The sequence below is a fragment of the Pogonomyrmex barbatus genome, unplaced genomic scaffold (assembly GCF_055798465.1).
Source record: "Pogonomyrmex barbatus isolate J1 unplaced genomic scaffold, ASM5579846v1 scaffold11, whole genome shotgun sequence".
NCBI classification, from domain to species: Eukaryota; Metazoa; Arthropoda; class Insecta; order Hymenoptera; family Formicidae; genus Pogonomyrmex; species Pogonomyrmex barbatus.
In genome coordinates this window covers 1,741,832-1,760,270 of record NW_028297107.1, presented here as the reverse complement: position 1 = coordinate 1,760,270, position 18,439 = coordinate 1,741,832, and the positions used below count along the sequence as shown (strand labels likewise).

The 18,439-nt window shown below is 44.3% G+C and overlaps 1 protein-coding gene across 5 annotated transcripts in view; it reads right to left on the bottom strand.

The window, feature by feature from the left end:
* The window catches only part of LOC105426890 (Myocardin-related transcription factor), a 190,864-nt gene that overhangs the window by 15,789 nt on the left and 156,636 nt on the right, over positions 1 to 18,439 (bottom strand). The window contains exon 1 of one of the 5 annotated variants that reach the window (XM_089071004.1): positions 11,422 to 11,856. The exons of 3 other annotated variants lie outside the window; for them this stretch is intronic. In XM_089071004.1, coding sequence (XP_088927130.1) covers positions 11,422 to 11,512 — 91 coding nt within the window. In that variant the 5' untranslated portion in view covers positions 11,513 to 11,856. Of the gene's footprint in view, positions 1 to 11,421; positions 11,857 to 18,439 lie in introns of those variants that run through there. One more of the 5 variants, XM_089071005.1, reaches the window with a different exon arrangement.

Genomic DNA, 18,439 nt, shown 5'->3' with positions numbered 1-18,439 from the left:
TTGTCCATCTTTATATCAAGTGACGTGCTGACAATGAAATTCTTTAGATAGTTACAGCTATTTTTCTTTTTTTTTTTTTCCGTTAAAAATTACGCAGTTTCTATTAATCTGAAGCAAATGTCATGATTTATATAGATCTTATGTGTACGAATGTACAAGTGATTAACGCGTCGAAACACCGCTGAGGTTGCTAGAGCTATCTATCATATTCCAGTGTTCCCAAATGTTTGCACAGTAAACACAGTAAATCTCGCGGCAGACGTCTTTTACGATTGCAATAAAACTCACGACGATGATATGGTATCACTACTTACGTTATTAATTTCCTATGTAATCCCATCGATTTGAGACGCGAGTCTACTTACGCGAACGTTTATGTGTATTGGCGCGTGTAGACATAGCGGGAATGCTCGACACCTCGAACCAAATTCATTACCGGCCTCCCACGCATCAGCTGCGAATTCTTATGTTAATTGCAAAGTTTCCGGATGCCAAGAGATATGGGAACCACGCGCCGCCGCAAGCATTCGCGCCATCCATAGAATGCAGATTTGCACCGGTGCATTCCTTAGAGGAGAGGGGGAAGAGGGACGATTATCCAGACGTACAGCCATCGAGGTACAGCCTTTACCACTTTAATTCTCGCTTCGGCCGTTCCTCCCCTTCGCGATGCCATGCGCTTATGAACACTCGCGCTAATTCAACAAATAGATCAAAAACCGCTTTACGCAAAAATTTCTTTTCTGATAATCTTTCACGATATCATAAGTGCTGATACAATTGATATAATTTCATCTTTATTTGTATCATAAAATTAATTAAAAAAAAAAACCAATTTTTCTAAAAGTCTCTGTTAAAGACGAAGCACCGCCGAAATACAAGTTGCAGCAGCCGACAGCCGATATTATGCGATACTATTATTCCAATCTACGGATATTTTCTATCTGAAAATATATATATATATCTAAGGACCACCCAAAACTGTTGTCGGCTTTACGATCATCTCGCTGACGCGTTCCTCACGCGCCTGCTTACGATGAGACGGTCGGCAAATAAATCAACGCGACCGGAATCCTAAGCGTGGCGTTAGAGCGTTAAAGAGTTACGGAAGACACCGGATTCTTTCAATAGTCCCATAAATATTACGCTTTCGTGAATTCGTTTCTGCGTTACTGCTTTGACCCCAATTTTCGGTCTAACCCTTCAGCCGACAACACGACAAATTACCGCCGCGTTTTCGTATCCGTTTCACTGATAATTTCGCGCGCCTCGAACGTGTCGCAAAAACATAACGTAGACATTGATGTTAACAGGACAGTTTGCAATCTAAGCAGAATTATCAGATTAATATTACCTGGAGAAATTCAGAATGTTAGGTAGCTTTTGCAGTATATCATGCTCGTTAATGCGTTTATCGGAGACCTCTACGATTGCAAAATGTCGTATCGATAGAACGACACCTTTGATAACACATAAATAGAAATTACTCGGTTAGGAACAAGTGCAAAGGTCTATGTATATTAAATGCTTTTGCAATTCTATGATTGGCGTACGATAAACGCTAACCATGTCATGGCTCTTAGTTTTGTGATGCACTTAGTGTACGACTTTAGTTTAGCAAAATAAGAATAAGAATTTCCAACATGCAAAAACTGCAAAAGCTTTCTATTTCGCAAAAATTTCGGAAAAATCATTAATGAAATCATCGCGATTCCGATAAAATCCCTTTAGCCGCGTATGTCTTTTGACACTGAGTAGGTGAATAGAAGTCGGGCATTCACGAAATAGAAAGCCGCGTTGTAAGCCAGCGTAAGGCACGTTTACTTCGGACGGGGGTGATCCAATAATACGGCAGCTTTGGGTATAAATAAAGTCTGCGAGCCCGGAGATCGCGAGAGAAGTTGTCTTGTCCTCTCTCCTCTCCTCTCCTCTCCTCTCTGTCATCCTCCCGGCTCGCTCTCTCCCTCCGCGTGCAAACGCTTATCTCTCCTGTCCACCACATCGCGATCTTCGAGCTTCTACTTCCACTCTGCCACTCACGCTTTATCACGCGCGGATCTTTTCTTCCTCTTCCTCCCCCTTCGTATCTGCCTCTTAGACAAGAAGACGGAACGTGACAATTTTTCTCTCATTTTTTTCAAAATAGAAACCAAAAGAGTCCTCCCCCTCACTCCTGTTTCCTCCACGCCTACGTGATCTTCGGAAGATGAGCGGCGTAAACATCCCGAACGCCATGGAATATTCCAACTCCCCAAATAACCAGCCACTTTATCAACGTGATTGCGGAATCCTCGATGGGAATATTGTAGTCACTCTACGCGAACTATTTTGATCTTCTGTTATTTTCTCATAGCATGAGAATTCTTCTAAAAGACCGTGTCTCCGAGGATATTTCATTTCATATGACACACACACTACTTTTCAGTGGGGGTGAGGGGGGGAGGGGAAATATAAAATTGCTGTCCCCCTTAATTAAAATTGCAAGCAGTATAAATTATTAATTTAATTTCTAAGAATCAATTACGTATATTCTTATCGTAGTACGAATCGATATTTAATCTGATAATCTTTCTTAATTTTGTTTGATCTTTGCCAACTGGCACTGCCAGTCGGCCGTCCCATTACGAGAATACTAATTGAATTTCGCTGACGAATTTAGCGAGCGATTGAATTTTTCAGAGAGTGGCGCGTTTCCCGCCATTGTTTCCCGACGAAGCGCAGCTGGGCGGAGAATGCACGCCTGTGCATTTACGTCAAAGAACGGGGAAGGACTACGAAGGCACAACCGTGAATATCGTCATGACGAATGCCCGACAGCGTCCGTTTGACGCTCGTCGCACTTTATATTCCGCTCATTACGCCATATTTATATTTAATTGACATTCTCGCGCGTTATTTCCTATTCGCATACGAGCGTTGCGGATTACGGTCATCGCGAACAAAAGACCGCATTAATGGTAAACGTATTTATTATAAGGTGAATTTATTCGATCCTCTAAGAACGCGCACGATCATATAAATGACAATAATAACTAGAAAGAATAATTAGAAAAACCTTTTTTTACAGAAATATGTGAAATTATATGTAAAATATAATTAAAATATTAAAATATTTATAATATAATACTGATATAATATTATATTATATTATATTATATTTACATTAAGAGAAAAAAGAAAAATATAATTATTGCCATATTAATATTAAATTAATGTCCAAAGATTAGTGTCACATTATTATTTTTTAAAAAGAAATATATGTATATATATGAATATTAACATTACATGAGGCAACAACATTAAAGAAACAGAAGACACGAGAAAAAAATAATACAGCGTAACACTATTATTTATCTATTATTAGCACGCACATTACGAGTATCCATACCTAATTGTATTTATCTATCGCAATAAATATTAACATAATTAATTAATTAATTAACAATTAACAATATTGACCTAGAGTCCATTTTAATACCTGGAGGGTATGCGCGAGGAGGGTATGTAGGCGAGTAAACTGAAACACGCACACGGAAATTACGTCGCCGCTTACAAATTACAAACACGCTCCGCGCAAACGCTCGCGTATCTTGATCTCGCGATGGGAAGGGAATAGAGGCGTGTGTAATATGTTTAATAATTACCACGCTAGTTAATTCGCTAATAGGATAAGCAGCGCGCGGGAGAGATAGCCGACGCGATTTACTTTGTTTTCACGTCGGGAAGCAGCGTTCCTCCTACGTTCCTCCAGCCGCGGCCATGGATTGTTTCGCGGCGCGCGGTAGCCGGGAGGGACGCCGTTTAATGCGCCGATCGTGCGATACGCATACAAACGCACGCGTATATACGCACGCACTTATAAGTGACTTATAGAGCTCGCGCGTCCGCTCCGTGTACATTAGCGCTCTGTATGTAAGCTTAACACGACTCCGGCACGCTCCGCCTACCGGCTACGCCTTCTAATCGACGTGCGTACTTGTACTCTTTCGTAACTTGTCCCCCCCCCCCGCCCCCCCCGCCAGCCCCTCCCCTCGGGGCGATAGCGATACGCGTGGATTTACATTTTTCCCCTGCATTTATACAGCGGGGACTTTGCGCGATGCGTCGTATCTCTGCGTTTTTTTTCTGCGCACTTGGTCGATCGATTTATCCCTGATGTGTCAGCCAGATTAGTATCTTTGTTGGTCATCGATGTCGAGCGTTTATTAGCGCGGATAAGTGCGCTGTTTATTTTAAAAGATCTCTCACGATCCATCCGAGGTTTCTTATTTTTACATCTCGATACGACTGCACACGGTAATAAACAATTACCGTGTGAAATACTTTTCTGCAAGTCTGCGGCATAATTATATTAAAATAAATTTTTATACACTACATTTCCTTTCAAATCTGTGTTTATCTGTGTTTCGATATCATGCGTAAGAAATTTTATACAGCTTTTCGGATCTCGGATGGTTACGCGATCTTCGACTTATCTCTTTAACACGAGTATATCCGCGGGTCGTACATCGATCATCGCGTGCTATGAACGTGGAAAAAATTCCAAAATTCGCTAAGGAAGACGATCGGTCCATCCGACATATCTCGCCGTATCTGTACCATTTACTGTGTCGCTCGCCCCAAGAGAGAGAGAGAGAAAAAGAGGGAGAAAGAGAGATGCAAGTAGGCCGTCTGCCGCTCGTAAATTCTGCCCGAAATTCTTAAATATCACGATTCCCTCTCTATTTCTCGCCTCCCCGTTCTCCTCCTCTCTCGAGGAGGAAACCAGTATTTTTAATCGCGCGCGAGCGCGTTTCTTCCCGCGCTCCACCTCCCACGACCCACGCACGCACGCACGCACGCACGCACGCACGCACGCAATGTTGCACCACGCTCGCACACGACGGAGCACGCAAGCCAGGAGAAGCCAGGACGAGCGGCGCGTGATGCACGTGTGTGGCACGCGCACGCCGAGTCCCTCCTAAAAACGGGGTTAACAACACTAAAATCTATTTATCTACCGGGATAAATCACCGGGAACTTTACGACGGTGCGTATATTACGCAAATCGGGGCGTTATATCAATCGACGAGAAGTCCGCATCCCTTTTTCCTCTTTCGCGCTTTTCGCCTTCGCTCCACAACCTCTTCCTCCTCCTCCTCCTCCTCCTCCTTCTCCTCCTCGCGACATCCTCTATCTTTTATTCTCTCTTTCATCATTTCCTGGCCGCATTTTTCGACCGTCGATGCTCTCGAATTTCTTTCTTTTTGCAAAGAAAATATCGGGAGAGTATCTTTACGTTGTACGAAAAAATTTTCTATCTTGGTGAGCAAGATATTATTTTTCATTATTTTCTAAAAGTTATTTGTCTTGATGTAAATTCGCTTTAGAAAGCCTTATTAAAATTGAGACGATCAAGTTTCTTTAAATATATTAGATATCTCAGGAGATTGAAACGTTTTCAACATGAATGTGTCCATCGTCTATTTATTTTTCATCTCTGTTCCCATTCGAATCTTTTTATTCTCCTTCTTTGATATCGTGCTCCTTTTTTTTGACAATTCGCCCCGTAGTCTCTTCTTGGAAGACGATGATGACGACGCATGAGGTGCCGAATGGACGTCTGGCGCGTTACATCGTATTCCGAGCTTGTAAAACTTCGCCGTTACTCTCGATATTTCACAACGATTTTCATTTTAATCGCACATTTAACGCTATGAGCGAGACATGTTTAAGACAGATATTTTTGGGACGTTGTAAACAACATTTCGAATAAACAAAATAAACCTACCCTACTTATTAACTAAAATTTAACGATACTTCTTATAACTTTCGGTGACAAAAATATTATCATTAGCGTAAATAATTACGATCTTTAAATAATATTGTACTAGTATAATAAGAAAATTAGATCTGCAATTTCAACGATATATTGATTTAGCTTTTGAACTTAAATCGGTCGGAGGAACAATCCAGTAATCACTAAGAGAAATCGTTCTATTGCCTTCGATATCCGTGTTACAATAATTACTATGTGTGGGTCGACCGACAATGCCGATGCTGACACCTATCTCGTTGTCAATATCGGTATTGTTTCAAGTTCTATTGCGTTTCAACTGTCGTGCTGGTAAATCAACATTTTTATATGATAAACACCTGCCACCGTTCAAAGCGACAGACGCGGCTTCTTGCGGCGAAAGTCGTCCCCTGAGGCATATTAATTAGCAATTGCAAGAAATGAATCGTCAGCGAGCCCTATTTGATATCACATTGCGAGCTCACTCACGATCCAACGTTTTTGTCTTGTGCAATTTCGCAAAGGATCATTACACGAACGAGTGCACGATACCGACTCATCAGAAAGAGAGAGAGAGAGAAAGAGAGAGAGGGGAGAGAGAGAGAGAGAGAGAGAGAGAGAGAGAGAGAGAGAGAGAGAGAGAGAGAGAGAGAGAGAGAGAGAGAGAGAGAGAGAGAGGATCAATCGCAATCGCAATCGTCATTATCCCTTAAAAGGCGGAATAACCGTAAATAGGTGTTTTGCATTTCAGGGAATCGCTACGTAAAGCTGCGAATATTAGAGGTAAAGGGACGCAATTAGGAAAAAAGTGTCCGACGAGAGCGAAGACATTCTACGATCACATAAATCTCTTCTCTCTCCGAGTAAAAGTGCCTGAAAATATGCCGCGTTCGCGACGAAAATTCGCATTCTCTCTCAGAAGAATCTCGCGAGGTGAGCGAGGCATCCTGGATTCGTCGCGCGTGTCGGGACTCTAAGAACGCCGCCTTCGCCCGATCATCCGTTCGAGCCCGCACCACGCTTGAAGCCGCGGAAAGCGCGGGTCGTCAAGAAAGCGATATGCACGCGCCCACCCACGTGCCCGTCCGCGCGCGTTTAGTTTCACGTTTGCCGTGGCGTGCTGGATGCTGCGCGCGGGCCTCACAGCCCGCCCCTCCAGGTGAAACTGTTTCCTGTGTCGCAAGCCGCATCTCTCATTCCTGAAGGGTCCGTTGCCACTCTCTTTCTTCCCTCCCCGGCATCCCCCTCCTCCCTCCCATTCCCCCTCATCCCTCCTGCCCTCCTGCCGCGGCCTCGTCGCGCTCGCGTGCGCCGTCTTCTTTCTCTCGCGGCGTAGCAATATATCTGGCCCGCGTGGGCGGCCCACGTGGGCTTGACAGCTAAGCCCACGGGAAACTGGTTACACCCACAACTACGCTCCGACTTTACGCCGCGAAGAGAAGAGGCGCACGCCAGGTAGGTACCACACTTTGCTCGAGCACGTCGGCTGGTCGGCTGGCTGACTGGCTGGTATTTTGGTAAGACGGAAGCGGACACGTGACCGTCTCCTTCTCGATAACCGTGTCTTTTTAACCGATTCGATTTGGCCCAAATTTGTGAACATTTAAAATATATGAAGAAATGCTAAGGAAGGAGAAATAGAGTTCCAAATATTTTCTTCGAATTGCTTGACTCTTGCTGATTTTCATTTATCTTTTAATAAATATCGCATTTGAATGTCACAATTATCGTGACAAGATTGATTTGATTCTAATGATATTAATTGGATTCTAATGATATTATAATTTATGTTAATAAATTGATAAATTCATTTTTACCCGTTCCCTTTATATTGAATGGGAAGATTGGCATAAATTCATAAAAACATTAAAAACATTAGAAATAATAATATTCTAATGAAATTTTTAGTTTACGAACTATTTCTTAACAATCACAAATGACCAGTTACAAATTAGATCTCTACATTAAATCACATTGTAATCTCGTTGGAGAACGAGTTCTCAGTAAATTCCCCAACGAACATCCCCCATTTGTACTAAAGACACATTAACGAGGACCGAACTGTGCGCGCTTCTTCGTGCCATTTCCCACGAAAAAGCGGCAATTCCACGGCGAGGAAAGGCGCAGAAAGAGAGGGAGCCCATTTCCACGGAAAGCAAGGTGTTGCTGATGGAAAAACGACGTCGAGCGAGCTCGCCTAGCGCGTCTAATAAACACGCGTCTTCCGTCCTAGCGTTGCCCGCGTTGCGTTTTTTTCTCCGCACCGCGATGCATCGCGAGCGTACGTGCGTGTGCGAGCGCGCGATTACGCACATGCTTCGCGGACAATTAATTTATCTCTCGGGGCGGTTTCAGATCACGCGCTCGTTCAGGCTCATTCGTAGACGTACGTACGTACGTACGTACATACAGACGGATGGACGAACGAACGGACAGACGGACGGACGCGAACCGTTCCAGAAATGGAGTTGGTTTCGCCGGTTGAGATACGATCGTATACGTAGGTACGTACGTAGCGCACATATCGTACGGCGACCGTACGTGGAGAAAAACGCCATAACTCCGCGTCGTATATGGCGGCAATGCACAGGTGCATGCCACCGTGCATCCACTCCGCTCCTCCCCGCGTCATCGTTACCACCCTGTCCTCGTCCCTTCGCGTCCCTCGATCGGACGTGCGTGCAGAATGCCAATTGTTTCTCCGCCTCTTTGCAGGCCCCGGCTCGCACTCGCGATATCGGACACGCTTGTTCCCTCCGTTTCGCACCGTCTCTTCTCGGTCTCTCTCTCTCTCTCTCTCTCTCTCTCTCTCTCTCTCTCTCTCTCCCTCTCTCTCCTCCACGTATCTCTCAGCGATGATTCCCTCGTCGCTCTTCCCTCGTTCCGCCCCTTCTCGCTCTTGCTGAAAACTCGACTGCGATACTCGGTCGTAGGTATCGCGGATACTCTGCCCTCCCACCATCCCCTTCTCTCTTTCGCTCCCTTTCTCCACAGAGAAACCCGCTCGCGATATCTTCCAGAGTTCGTACGTATGAGATATCTCGGCGACTCCGTATTATCTCGCTTCTTACTTTAGTCGCTTCGACAAAGACAAGCGGCGAGCGAAATGATAAAAAAATAATTAGTATGTATGTCGGCGGCGCGCTCTTCTAGAAATAGACCGGTCGCATAATCGCGCGCCGATTCCGAGACCGCTTTGGAAACCTGCAATCGACTTGGAGCGTAACGTATTGAGCCGTGGGGCCCATGCGCGAAGGAACCCATACGTTAACGCGCGAGCGATCGCTTGCTTCATCTCGGAGAACATTTCTCAAAGACGGCGCCTCCTCTCGAGAGATTAAGCGAGAGTTGCGAGGGAGGAGCAAAATTCAATTCTGTCAGACTCACCATTTGCTTATCGCGTTCACATAATAGATTTTTTTTTTTTATCAGACATGACGCATTTTTATCGAAATCTCGCTGATATTCGATAGACGATGTTTATCTGATTATTTAATCAACGTTAAAGAATTTTTTTTCGAAAGCGCTTGGAACCTCCTCGTCTTACTCGTCCTCATGCGTTCCCTTATCTTCGGATGGTTTTCGACCGGATCTCGATAAAACGGTACCACCACGGGGGAAACGACACGCCTCATCGAGCAACGAGGTACAACGCGAGAGCCACCGAAAGACACGCTCGTGCGCCGAGCGGTGAGAGTTGAATTTATGAATGAACGAGCGAAGGGCGAGCGTGGGCTCGCCCACGCGCTTTATCATAATCGAGACCCCCGGCCTAGTCGCGCCTGCCATAACTGGCCAGGCATAGAGCAAGGTTGTTCGTGAAATCGAACGTGTTTCCCTCGTCCATTTGACTACGATTATTACGCGGTTGCGTGCGCGTCGCGGATGAATGAAACCGCGCGCGGCGCGTTCCTCCATTCATGCCCGCGTCCGCGCGATTTCGTAAGCGCCCTTTCACGCCTTCGAGGGATTCCCTCCTTGCGCGCGGGCACCGCGGGAAGGAAGAAGGCGATTCGAGCGATTTCACTCCTGCCCCCGCGCGATCGTGACCGACGATCGAACGATTAATGTAATTTAATCGTACAATAATAACGTTTCGATCGATGCATTAACTTTCGGATACGCAGAAAGATGCGTATCAAAAGATTGGTATGGAAACGAACTGGCTCGGTTAACTCGTCCGCTAGAAGTACAATTTATCTCTCGGAAGAGAAAAATAATTAACTGCGGGGTCGAGTTTTCAATGTTCGCGCTCAGTGTTCTATCCGCCGGGAGATTCCCTCGCACTGACAGATCGAACAAGATGGACAGCCATTATCCCGAGGCGCAAGAGTTACCTCCCTTCGTACCTACCTTCGCTTCCTTCCCTCCGTCAGTCAGTCCGTCAGTCAGTCTGTCACCTTAACACGAATACGCCACGGGGATGAATAATCCATGGGGCCCCGAATGCGCGCCGAGAGAAAGGGGGAGGGAGAGAGGGGGAGAGAGAGAGAGAGAGAGAGAGAGAGAGAAAGAGAAAGACAATACGTACGCGTCCCACACGGGGAATTTCAGGTGTTTCGACTAACGAGCGATTTGCATGAAACAACGAGAACGTACGCGCGCGGAGAGGGGACGTAGGGGAGGGGAAGAGGAGGATGACGAAAGGGAGGACGAACCAGTTTCGAGCAACATCGGTACACATTGGTAACTTCGTAATATGTATAAGTCATAAGATGTAAGCGTCCCGTCGTCTACTCAACGCGATTATCTCTTTGGAATGGCGAAGCGAGAAAAAAATTGTAACATATATATTATTATAATTAAACGAATACTAATAATAACAGTCGCCTTGTCCTAACGGGACGTAATTAATTCTTCCACCCGTTAATACGTCGTTGAAGAAATACACTTAACATTTTTGTATAATGACAGTAGTTATAAATTATTAGCGTGAAACGCGGTGAGAAACTTTTTGTTGCGCAAAAATATAGCCGAATGTTAATCCACATCGTGGATTTCTCGGATGCCGCTCGGTCCTGCGATATTTTTGCCGAACGTATTTCACGGAGCATGTTCGTCGCGCGCAATTATATCGGCGTGTGGTGACAGGTGAACGCACGATTCAACGCGGAAAGTAATAACCGAAGATCGAGAAGAGGGAGAGGGGTCGGGTGAGGAGAAAGGGGGTCCTCTTCGTTACATAAATTGCGCGAAACGTTCTGTCACGCGTTTCATTTCCTCTCCCCGGTCCGGGCGCTGCCCGCCTTTTATGCAACGCACGCTATGAATTATTGCGCAAGGGGAAAAAAAAAAAATAATTAACTGCCTTAATAACAACTCTTAAAATTCCGCGCGGAACGAAGGCGAATTGTCCGTCGAGCCGTTGTCGATGTTAATGGGTCAGGCGGATAACGAGGACCGTCTTTAAAGCGAATGTGCACGTTTAAAAGCGGCCGAGGGATATCGTTCGGGTCCCGCTTTTATTTCCCGTCCCCGCGGGTCCTCCAATTACGCGCGTAGAAAGACGGAAGAGGAGAGGAGAGGAGAGGAGGCAAGGCGGCGAAATCCGTTTCTAGAGAGATATTGCTGCGCTGGGCAAAGTCACCGCGCTAAACACCCGCGACGTGATGCGGCATTAAGATAAAAATCGTGTCGTTCATTACCTTTATCTCGTTTGATGCGTCTGCAAATGGCGCACATACGTCGACCGCAGTGCTGCCTCTCGGGCTTCTGCTCGGTGTCCAAGGTAACCATCGTGCTCGTAATATGTAATGTGCACGCACAATAAATTATATTTCCGTCTTATCACACGCGGCAGGATATATATTAACACGTTCAACGCCTCACGCGTTGTCCGTGCGAGTCATTTCGCGGGACATCCTCGTCCCACATTTTTCGCGAAACACTTTCTTCCTCGGAAGAGATGAGACTTTGGCGCAGAGACTCCTTTTTACGCGAGTCGCGCGTTTATCTCGGATCTCGCAGATTGCGGATCAAGGGACGACAATTGTGTCTTAACGCGTCTGATGAGAAACGTTTACTCTCGGTCCATCCTTCGGAATGACGAACGATGCTCCAGTATTTATCGGTTCCTGCAAGTCGACGATTCGTGCCAGCTGAATATCGAACGTGACGAGAAGAGTCTATCGTTTCACGACCGATACTCCAAGCATCACGAGGCATTCGATGAAAAGCAAGAGCATACACAGAGTATTTAAGATCAATCACTCGCGAGATAAATGGAGGCTCAAAAACAAGAAGGTCGATATGAACGTAAAAGTGTGTTGTTTTTGAGTTATCATCATTTTTATACGTTGAAATTTGAAACTGCTTTTCTTTCGAGTTTTTTTTTTATCAAAATTGACAGAAAGGAGGATTGTCTTTGTGAGTTTAATAATATAATTGAAGTCAAAGAAAAGTTGTGTGGATTGCTTCAGCACTACTCAGGATGCACAATTATAGAGTCCTGATTTCTTTCTCAAGAAATGCTAAAAGCGGGCTTAACATTTCCACGCAGTGGCATCCTATATAAAAAAATTCGAAAGCAAAGCAATTTGACATTTCAACATAAAAATGGCGATAACACGAAAATAACGCATTTCCGGATCTATATTCATGCTAATCTTTTTTCTTGTTCTTGGATCCTTCACCTCTAGCAATTGACTTCTACTTTTAAAACACTGTGTATATAATATATATAATCTATAAATTTCTAAGCAAATAACAAAGAAATATCATCTTTTAATTTTCAACGCCTCACAATGTTCATTAGATTTTACAGGATCGATATTTTCCGTTCGGCCTCTGTGAAATTGCATCGCTGCGCTTTGAAATTGATTATACCAATTGGGATTTATACGGCGATTAAGAGTTAATTAATTCTGCGTATTTTTAAACAATCGCGCTTCGTGACGTAACGCTTTCACCCACGTTCTTGCATCTCAATCGCGCTTACACCGTGCGGTTCGAATTTCACGCGCGTTTTCTCCCCGACGAGAAGCTCGAAATATACAATACTCTCGGGAACTGATTTCACATTCGATTCGTTAATCGTCGTTTAGCGCGTAAAACGATTGCACACGTGCGCGCACGCGCGTGTGAGTCTCTCGCCGCGAACCGCAACGTTGACACATGGCGTGACACATAATATACTTTTTATTAGTTAGATCACTTCATTTGCATATCGCCGCGATATTACGATTCGGGGAAACAAATTATGATAATGCGACCATGCCTCGATGACATTAAACGAAGGTTTTAATGGACGGTGCTCGGCTCGCGACACGCGTGTATGGGTCGCGCGCGACCGATATTGTCATGCAAAATGAACGACACGCCGCGCGTTTGTTAACTCCTCCGGATCGCTTGTAGCGGGAGCAAATGTGTATGTCTACCTTTCATAATTTACATGAATCACACTTGAGAAAACTTGCATCCGCGCGCGCGCGCGCGCGCGCGATGACACGAACGCGGCGAATAAGCCGGTTAAAAAAGATCGTTAACGCACGCGTGGAGTAATCGTTATTAATCGGTGTCGTTACATTTTATACAAGCATATTTTCTTATCTGCATGTACGCGCGCGCGCGCGCGCGCGTGTGTGTGTGTGTGTGTACGTGATTAATAGCTCTTTATTTATTTTTCACTTTAATTAGATAACTTTATAAGCTCGATCGTCCTAATTTCAAGACGAGATTTATCTATCCGAGTTATTTAAATCTATTATATATATTTTTAAATAAAATATTTCTTCAGTTTACATTATCATTCGGATACCGTTTTATCCCATCAACCGAGCTGTGTTTCTCTTTCAGACCAGAGGATTAATGCCAGGCGTGGCAAACATTCAATTCGTCGTCGAGCTTTTCGTCTCGTTTGTCATTTCAGCGCGCCCTAGGCGAATCTCCTTGCACCTCGAGGAGTCACGAGCGCGGTCACGGCTAATTAAGCTTGATTCAATTTAATTAATTCTCTTGATAACCCCTTACCGCTTCTCCTCGGAGTAGCCCCCCCCCCCTCGGAGCAATTAGCGCGAAGAATCGTGGGCAGTCGTTCGGCCTAATCGTATCGAATTAATAGAATCGGGACGACGAGGCCGTGCGCCGCAAACTCGTTCTCTCGTGTTCTCTCCTCGGTCGGTCTTCGCGTGGGCGAAGATTCATTCCGCCGTCGTAAATTACGGTAAAATTACCGACAACGTGAAAAGAGCCAGGCGAACGCCTGGTGGACGGATGAGCGGACGGGCGGGCGGGTGTCGCGTAACTTTCGAAAACGTGAGAGACAGCAGCGTTTCCCCTCCCCCCCCCCCCTCGCATCGCTTCTCTCATTGAGAAAAATCGAGAGAAGTGAAAGCGAGACAAAAAAATATTTTACCGCCGGTGAATAAGTTTTTGAATATTTCTGCCCGGTCGTTCATTCCCAGTTTTGCATACGCGTTGCGTCGCGCGTCCATACGTCTCCCCGGTAAGTGAAATCTCCGCCGTGAAGGTTCGCGATTATCGATCGATCGGTAAACTGCGAAACTGTATCACATCGCCTTGTAATCCACGGCAAATACCGAATCTCCGATGTAATTCCCGATATCAACAAATTGATATCGAGCCGCGCGAGGAGTTATTAAGCGATTAACACGGTATTGATGCGCGAGGTGAAATTTAATTTGCCACTGGATGCACACGGCGGTCGTCGCGTCGCCGTTTAACGACTAGCGTAACGGAGGAGGTCATAAAGACGCACGGAGGAAGAGCCGGTGGTGGAGGAGCCCGCAGTGAAAGTTGACAAAACGAAGTCGAATCCTCCGACGGACTGGTCCGGCACCCACGCATCGGCATTTAATTAACGCCGAAATTATTAAAGACGGCCCTGCACTGTCCACACAGTAAATAACCGCCCACGCATATGTACACCGTTACCTATACTATTCGATCATTATGTAAAATTCTTCTTAATTACGGTACCGGCAATTAATTCGAACGAGCGCTTAAAAACAAAAAAGATTTAATATTCGGGGAAAAGGTCGTCCATATAAAACACGTTTCTCCGTGTATTAATAAAAAAAAAAAAAAATACTCAGTTGTAATTGAGAAAAATTGCTTAATATCTAAACAAAAAAAATTGACCGAAACGACTTATTTCTTTCATCGGATTTCGTTCAACTCGTAAAGTAATGATTATTATTTTCCGCAGCCAGCTGTAAAATATCACGGGTAAGATATTGCCAAAGAATTTCGTCGTGCGTCTTCCAGCTGCCAGAATCACGTACAATGTCGTCAAATTAACTCGTTCTCTATGACGGAATTATGTCATTATAATCAAGTTTATCGGGCTATCTTTACCTTAGCCAAGTGGTATACGCCGTGTAATTAGCGTAATTACTATCATAATGCGCTCGTTGCCGCCGGCCGTTCGTTAATGTTACACTCCCGCAGGTCGGTCCACAAAATTATTTCATCTCCATTTTCAACCTACTTATTGCGCTTATGGTTATTAAAGGACGAACGGAGGCATGAAGAAGAAGAAGAAGAAGAAGAAGAAGAAGAAGAAGAAGAAGAAGAAGAAGAAGAAGAAGAAGAAGAAGAAGAAGAAGAAGAGAACGAAGAAGCGGAAGAAGCGATGCGCAGCCGCCTTGCGATCGGACCCGATCGCATTGATTAATTCGCGAAGCTTTTCTGCCATTTATAATATCCCGCCTAATTAACCGTGGCCAGGTTAATAGCGTAATTTGTTACTTTAATGACGTATCAAGTTACGAAATTAACGTGGCAGATCTAGATGAGGAGCGTATCTTGCCACCACGTTGAACATCGTTTAACCCGGCGCGCTCTATTATGTTTCATTTTTATGCCGTCGGCGAATATTTTCTTGGATATTTAGCGAAAGGGTAAAACGAATACTGAGAGTTGTACCGTTTCTTTACATTTCTTTCACCAATGAGATTATTTTCATTTGAGAAATAAGAGAAAAGCTAATACTAGGACTGAGAATGAAAAAAATAACACAATTGATGTAAGGAAAAATAAAAATGAGTATAAAATATAATGTAAGACAGTAAATTAAGGATAATATTTCCGAATATAAACAAAATAAGCAGGTTTAATGCATCGTTATTAATGATAATTACAAGTACCAACTTTCAAATAATTATTACCAATCTAAATTAAAAAGATACGTAGGATCCCGTGCGAATATGCTGATAGTAGTATTAAATCGTCAATATCTTTAGTGTTATTGGCGCGCATTAATTTCGACCACAGACGAAGACTCTCAGGCTCTCAGCAACGGTGATGGTCACCGGGCGCTAATTTACGGGACGTTTTTATTGTACGACGACTCGAGCGCTTTCCGATAAACAAATGGCCGCGGTATATTGGTTACGGCCCCATGAAGAGGGTTGCGAAAGAGAAATCAGGGAATGGACCCCCTGCACCGGAGAGAAATAGTCGGGGCCCCTCCCACAAGGCAGCGGCCTCGACACGCATTTCCAAAGAGTCTTTTCGTCGTCACGGACCCATCAGCCCCCGGAGTACCGTCGATTCTTATCTGGTCGCGCCGATCTTCATGATCTTTCACTATACGGCCCCTCTTCGTACGAATTTATTCGCATCGAGGCAAACGCGAACTCGAATGCTGGCGAATCACGATTTGGGACTTACTTTAACTGCCGACGTTGACGTCAATTTTACGTCGATATCGCACAGACGCGGCGATTTAATATATTTTTTTTTTTTTTTTTTTTTTTTTTTTTTTTTTACGACGGGACATTAAGCGGGACAATTAATGCATTCGGGAATTTTTCGATAAACGATAATGCCCCGAATCAATTAAAAGACATTGGTGTTACAGATATTAGCTCAGCTTGTCGAACGAAGCGTTCCTTTTGCCGGGTGCAATATCCTTTTCGTTTACATTTTTGTTTAAATCACTAGTCATGAGTTTGCGCAATGCAGAACAGGCTTTTCGTGAAATCGAAAACTGTGGAAAGTTCCTTTTTTTCTGGTATAAAATAAAAAATCGCGCAGAAATTAATAAAACGAGATTGTAATAAAAAAATGGAAAAATCAAATTTCAAGCTCTTTATTTTTACAAAAATATTAATTATCAATAGGTACCAATGGAATAAATAAATCATATACATCAATATTTTCTGAAACAGTTTCTGACAGTGAGTAATGAGTATTTTTATTACAGATAAAGTTTTGCTTCTTAACTTCTACTCTATAATTTTCCACGCGATTAAGCGGATTTATTAACGGATTAATTATCGCATATGATTTAATGTAACTTGTCCTAACTCCTTTGATTTCAAATAGATATGGCATTCAGAGCGAATTACCATAATCGAAGAGGAAAATAAATTTCTTCGAACGATTAGCAAGAATATAGCGTTAGAAATTAAATAACATGAGATTCAGATGCTTATCGTAGTTTATTTCTCTTCCTGTTTTATTGCCTGCTGACTAATGAACGATACACGAAACGTCATCGAAATATCAAATGTGTCATCGGATATGGACACGAGTAATTAAATTCATTCGAGTTACGTTATGAATTCGTAACATTCTGACATAAATGAGCTCGTAATGTTCTAATAAATATCGCGTAACGATCTAATCAACACGTGGTGATGAAATAAAATGTCAGCGATCACGAGTCTTCAATTTCACGCAGAAATATTGAAAAAAATAATAACGTATAAAGCTATAACTATTTGCAACAGAATTCTAAAATCTTTCATTCAACAGCTTCGTTAATCCGGCGAATAAAAAAATGTCATCTTAACAGCACGTTGCAACATTTCTTGTTTTCCCACATACTTTCGCGAACGACTGATAATCTCAAATACAACGACTGGCACGATTGTATCTCGATTATTAATTTACCGAATGGAGAACAGACGGTCATGGAGACCTATTGAATCTGTCCATTATTCGAACAAGACCGTTAATACCCTCGGTGCAGATCGAAAGACGGACCTCTTGTTGAAGGGTCGAGTATATTGAAGGCGGCGAAGGGAAGGTACGAGTGACTAAATCGACCGCAATCGGCGGTGCGATCTCGCAGCGGAGAAATGCGCACCGGATCGTCATGAGCTCGTCGCGAACGAGCCCTGTTCTGCCGGACGTGTTTGCGAAACGAGGCAGATCGAATCCGAAGGATCGCGATTCAATTAATATCCGACGCCGCAGTCCGGCGCTTGATTTAATTATCAGATTCGGCCGGTGCCGATAGGAATCGGTTCATTAAATGCGCGCCATGTTTTCAGTCAGAACGCGACGTCCGGCAAGAGAGAAGAAAAGAAAAAGAGAGAAAGGCAGAGGGAGAGAGAGAGAGAGAGAGAGAGAGAGAGAGAGAGAGAAACATCGTTGAAAACGTCGTGCTACGACGTGGACACCATGTAATTACCGCCGCCCATTAGTCCATCGTTGATTCGCGGAGGTGCAAATCTCGGGTTCGAGTGCCTTGTATATACCGCGGCCCGATTTTATCTGGCTTGTGTTAACCGTCAAGGTGGGAAGAAGTTTACGCTTCGTGCCTCTTTAACAAGTCTCAAACGCGGACGCGGGCTAAGCTTTAATACGCGCTTTTTATTGCTGGCACCTTTTCGGCGCAACGGGCCCAGGCGGGCCGACGGCGTTAAAAATGTTCGCCGAACTTTAAACACGGTTGCATTTCGGCGTTGGGTT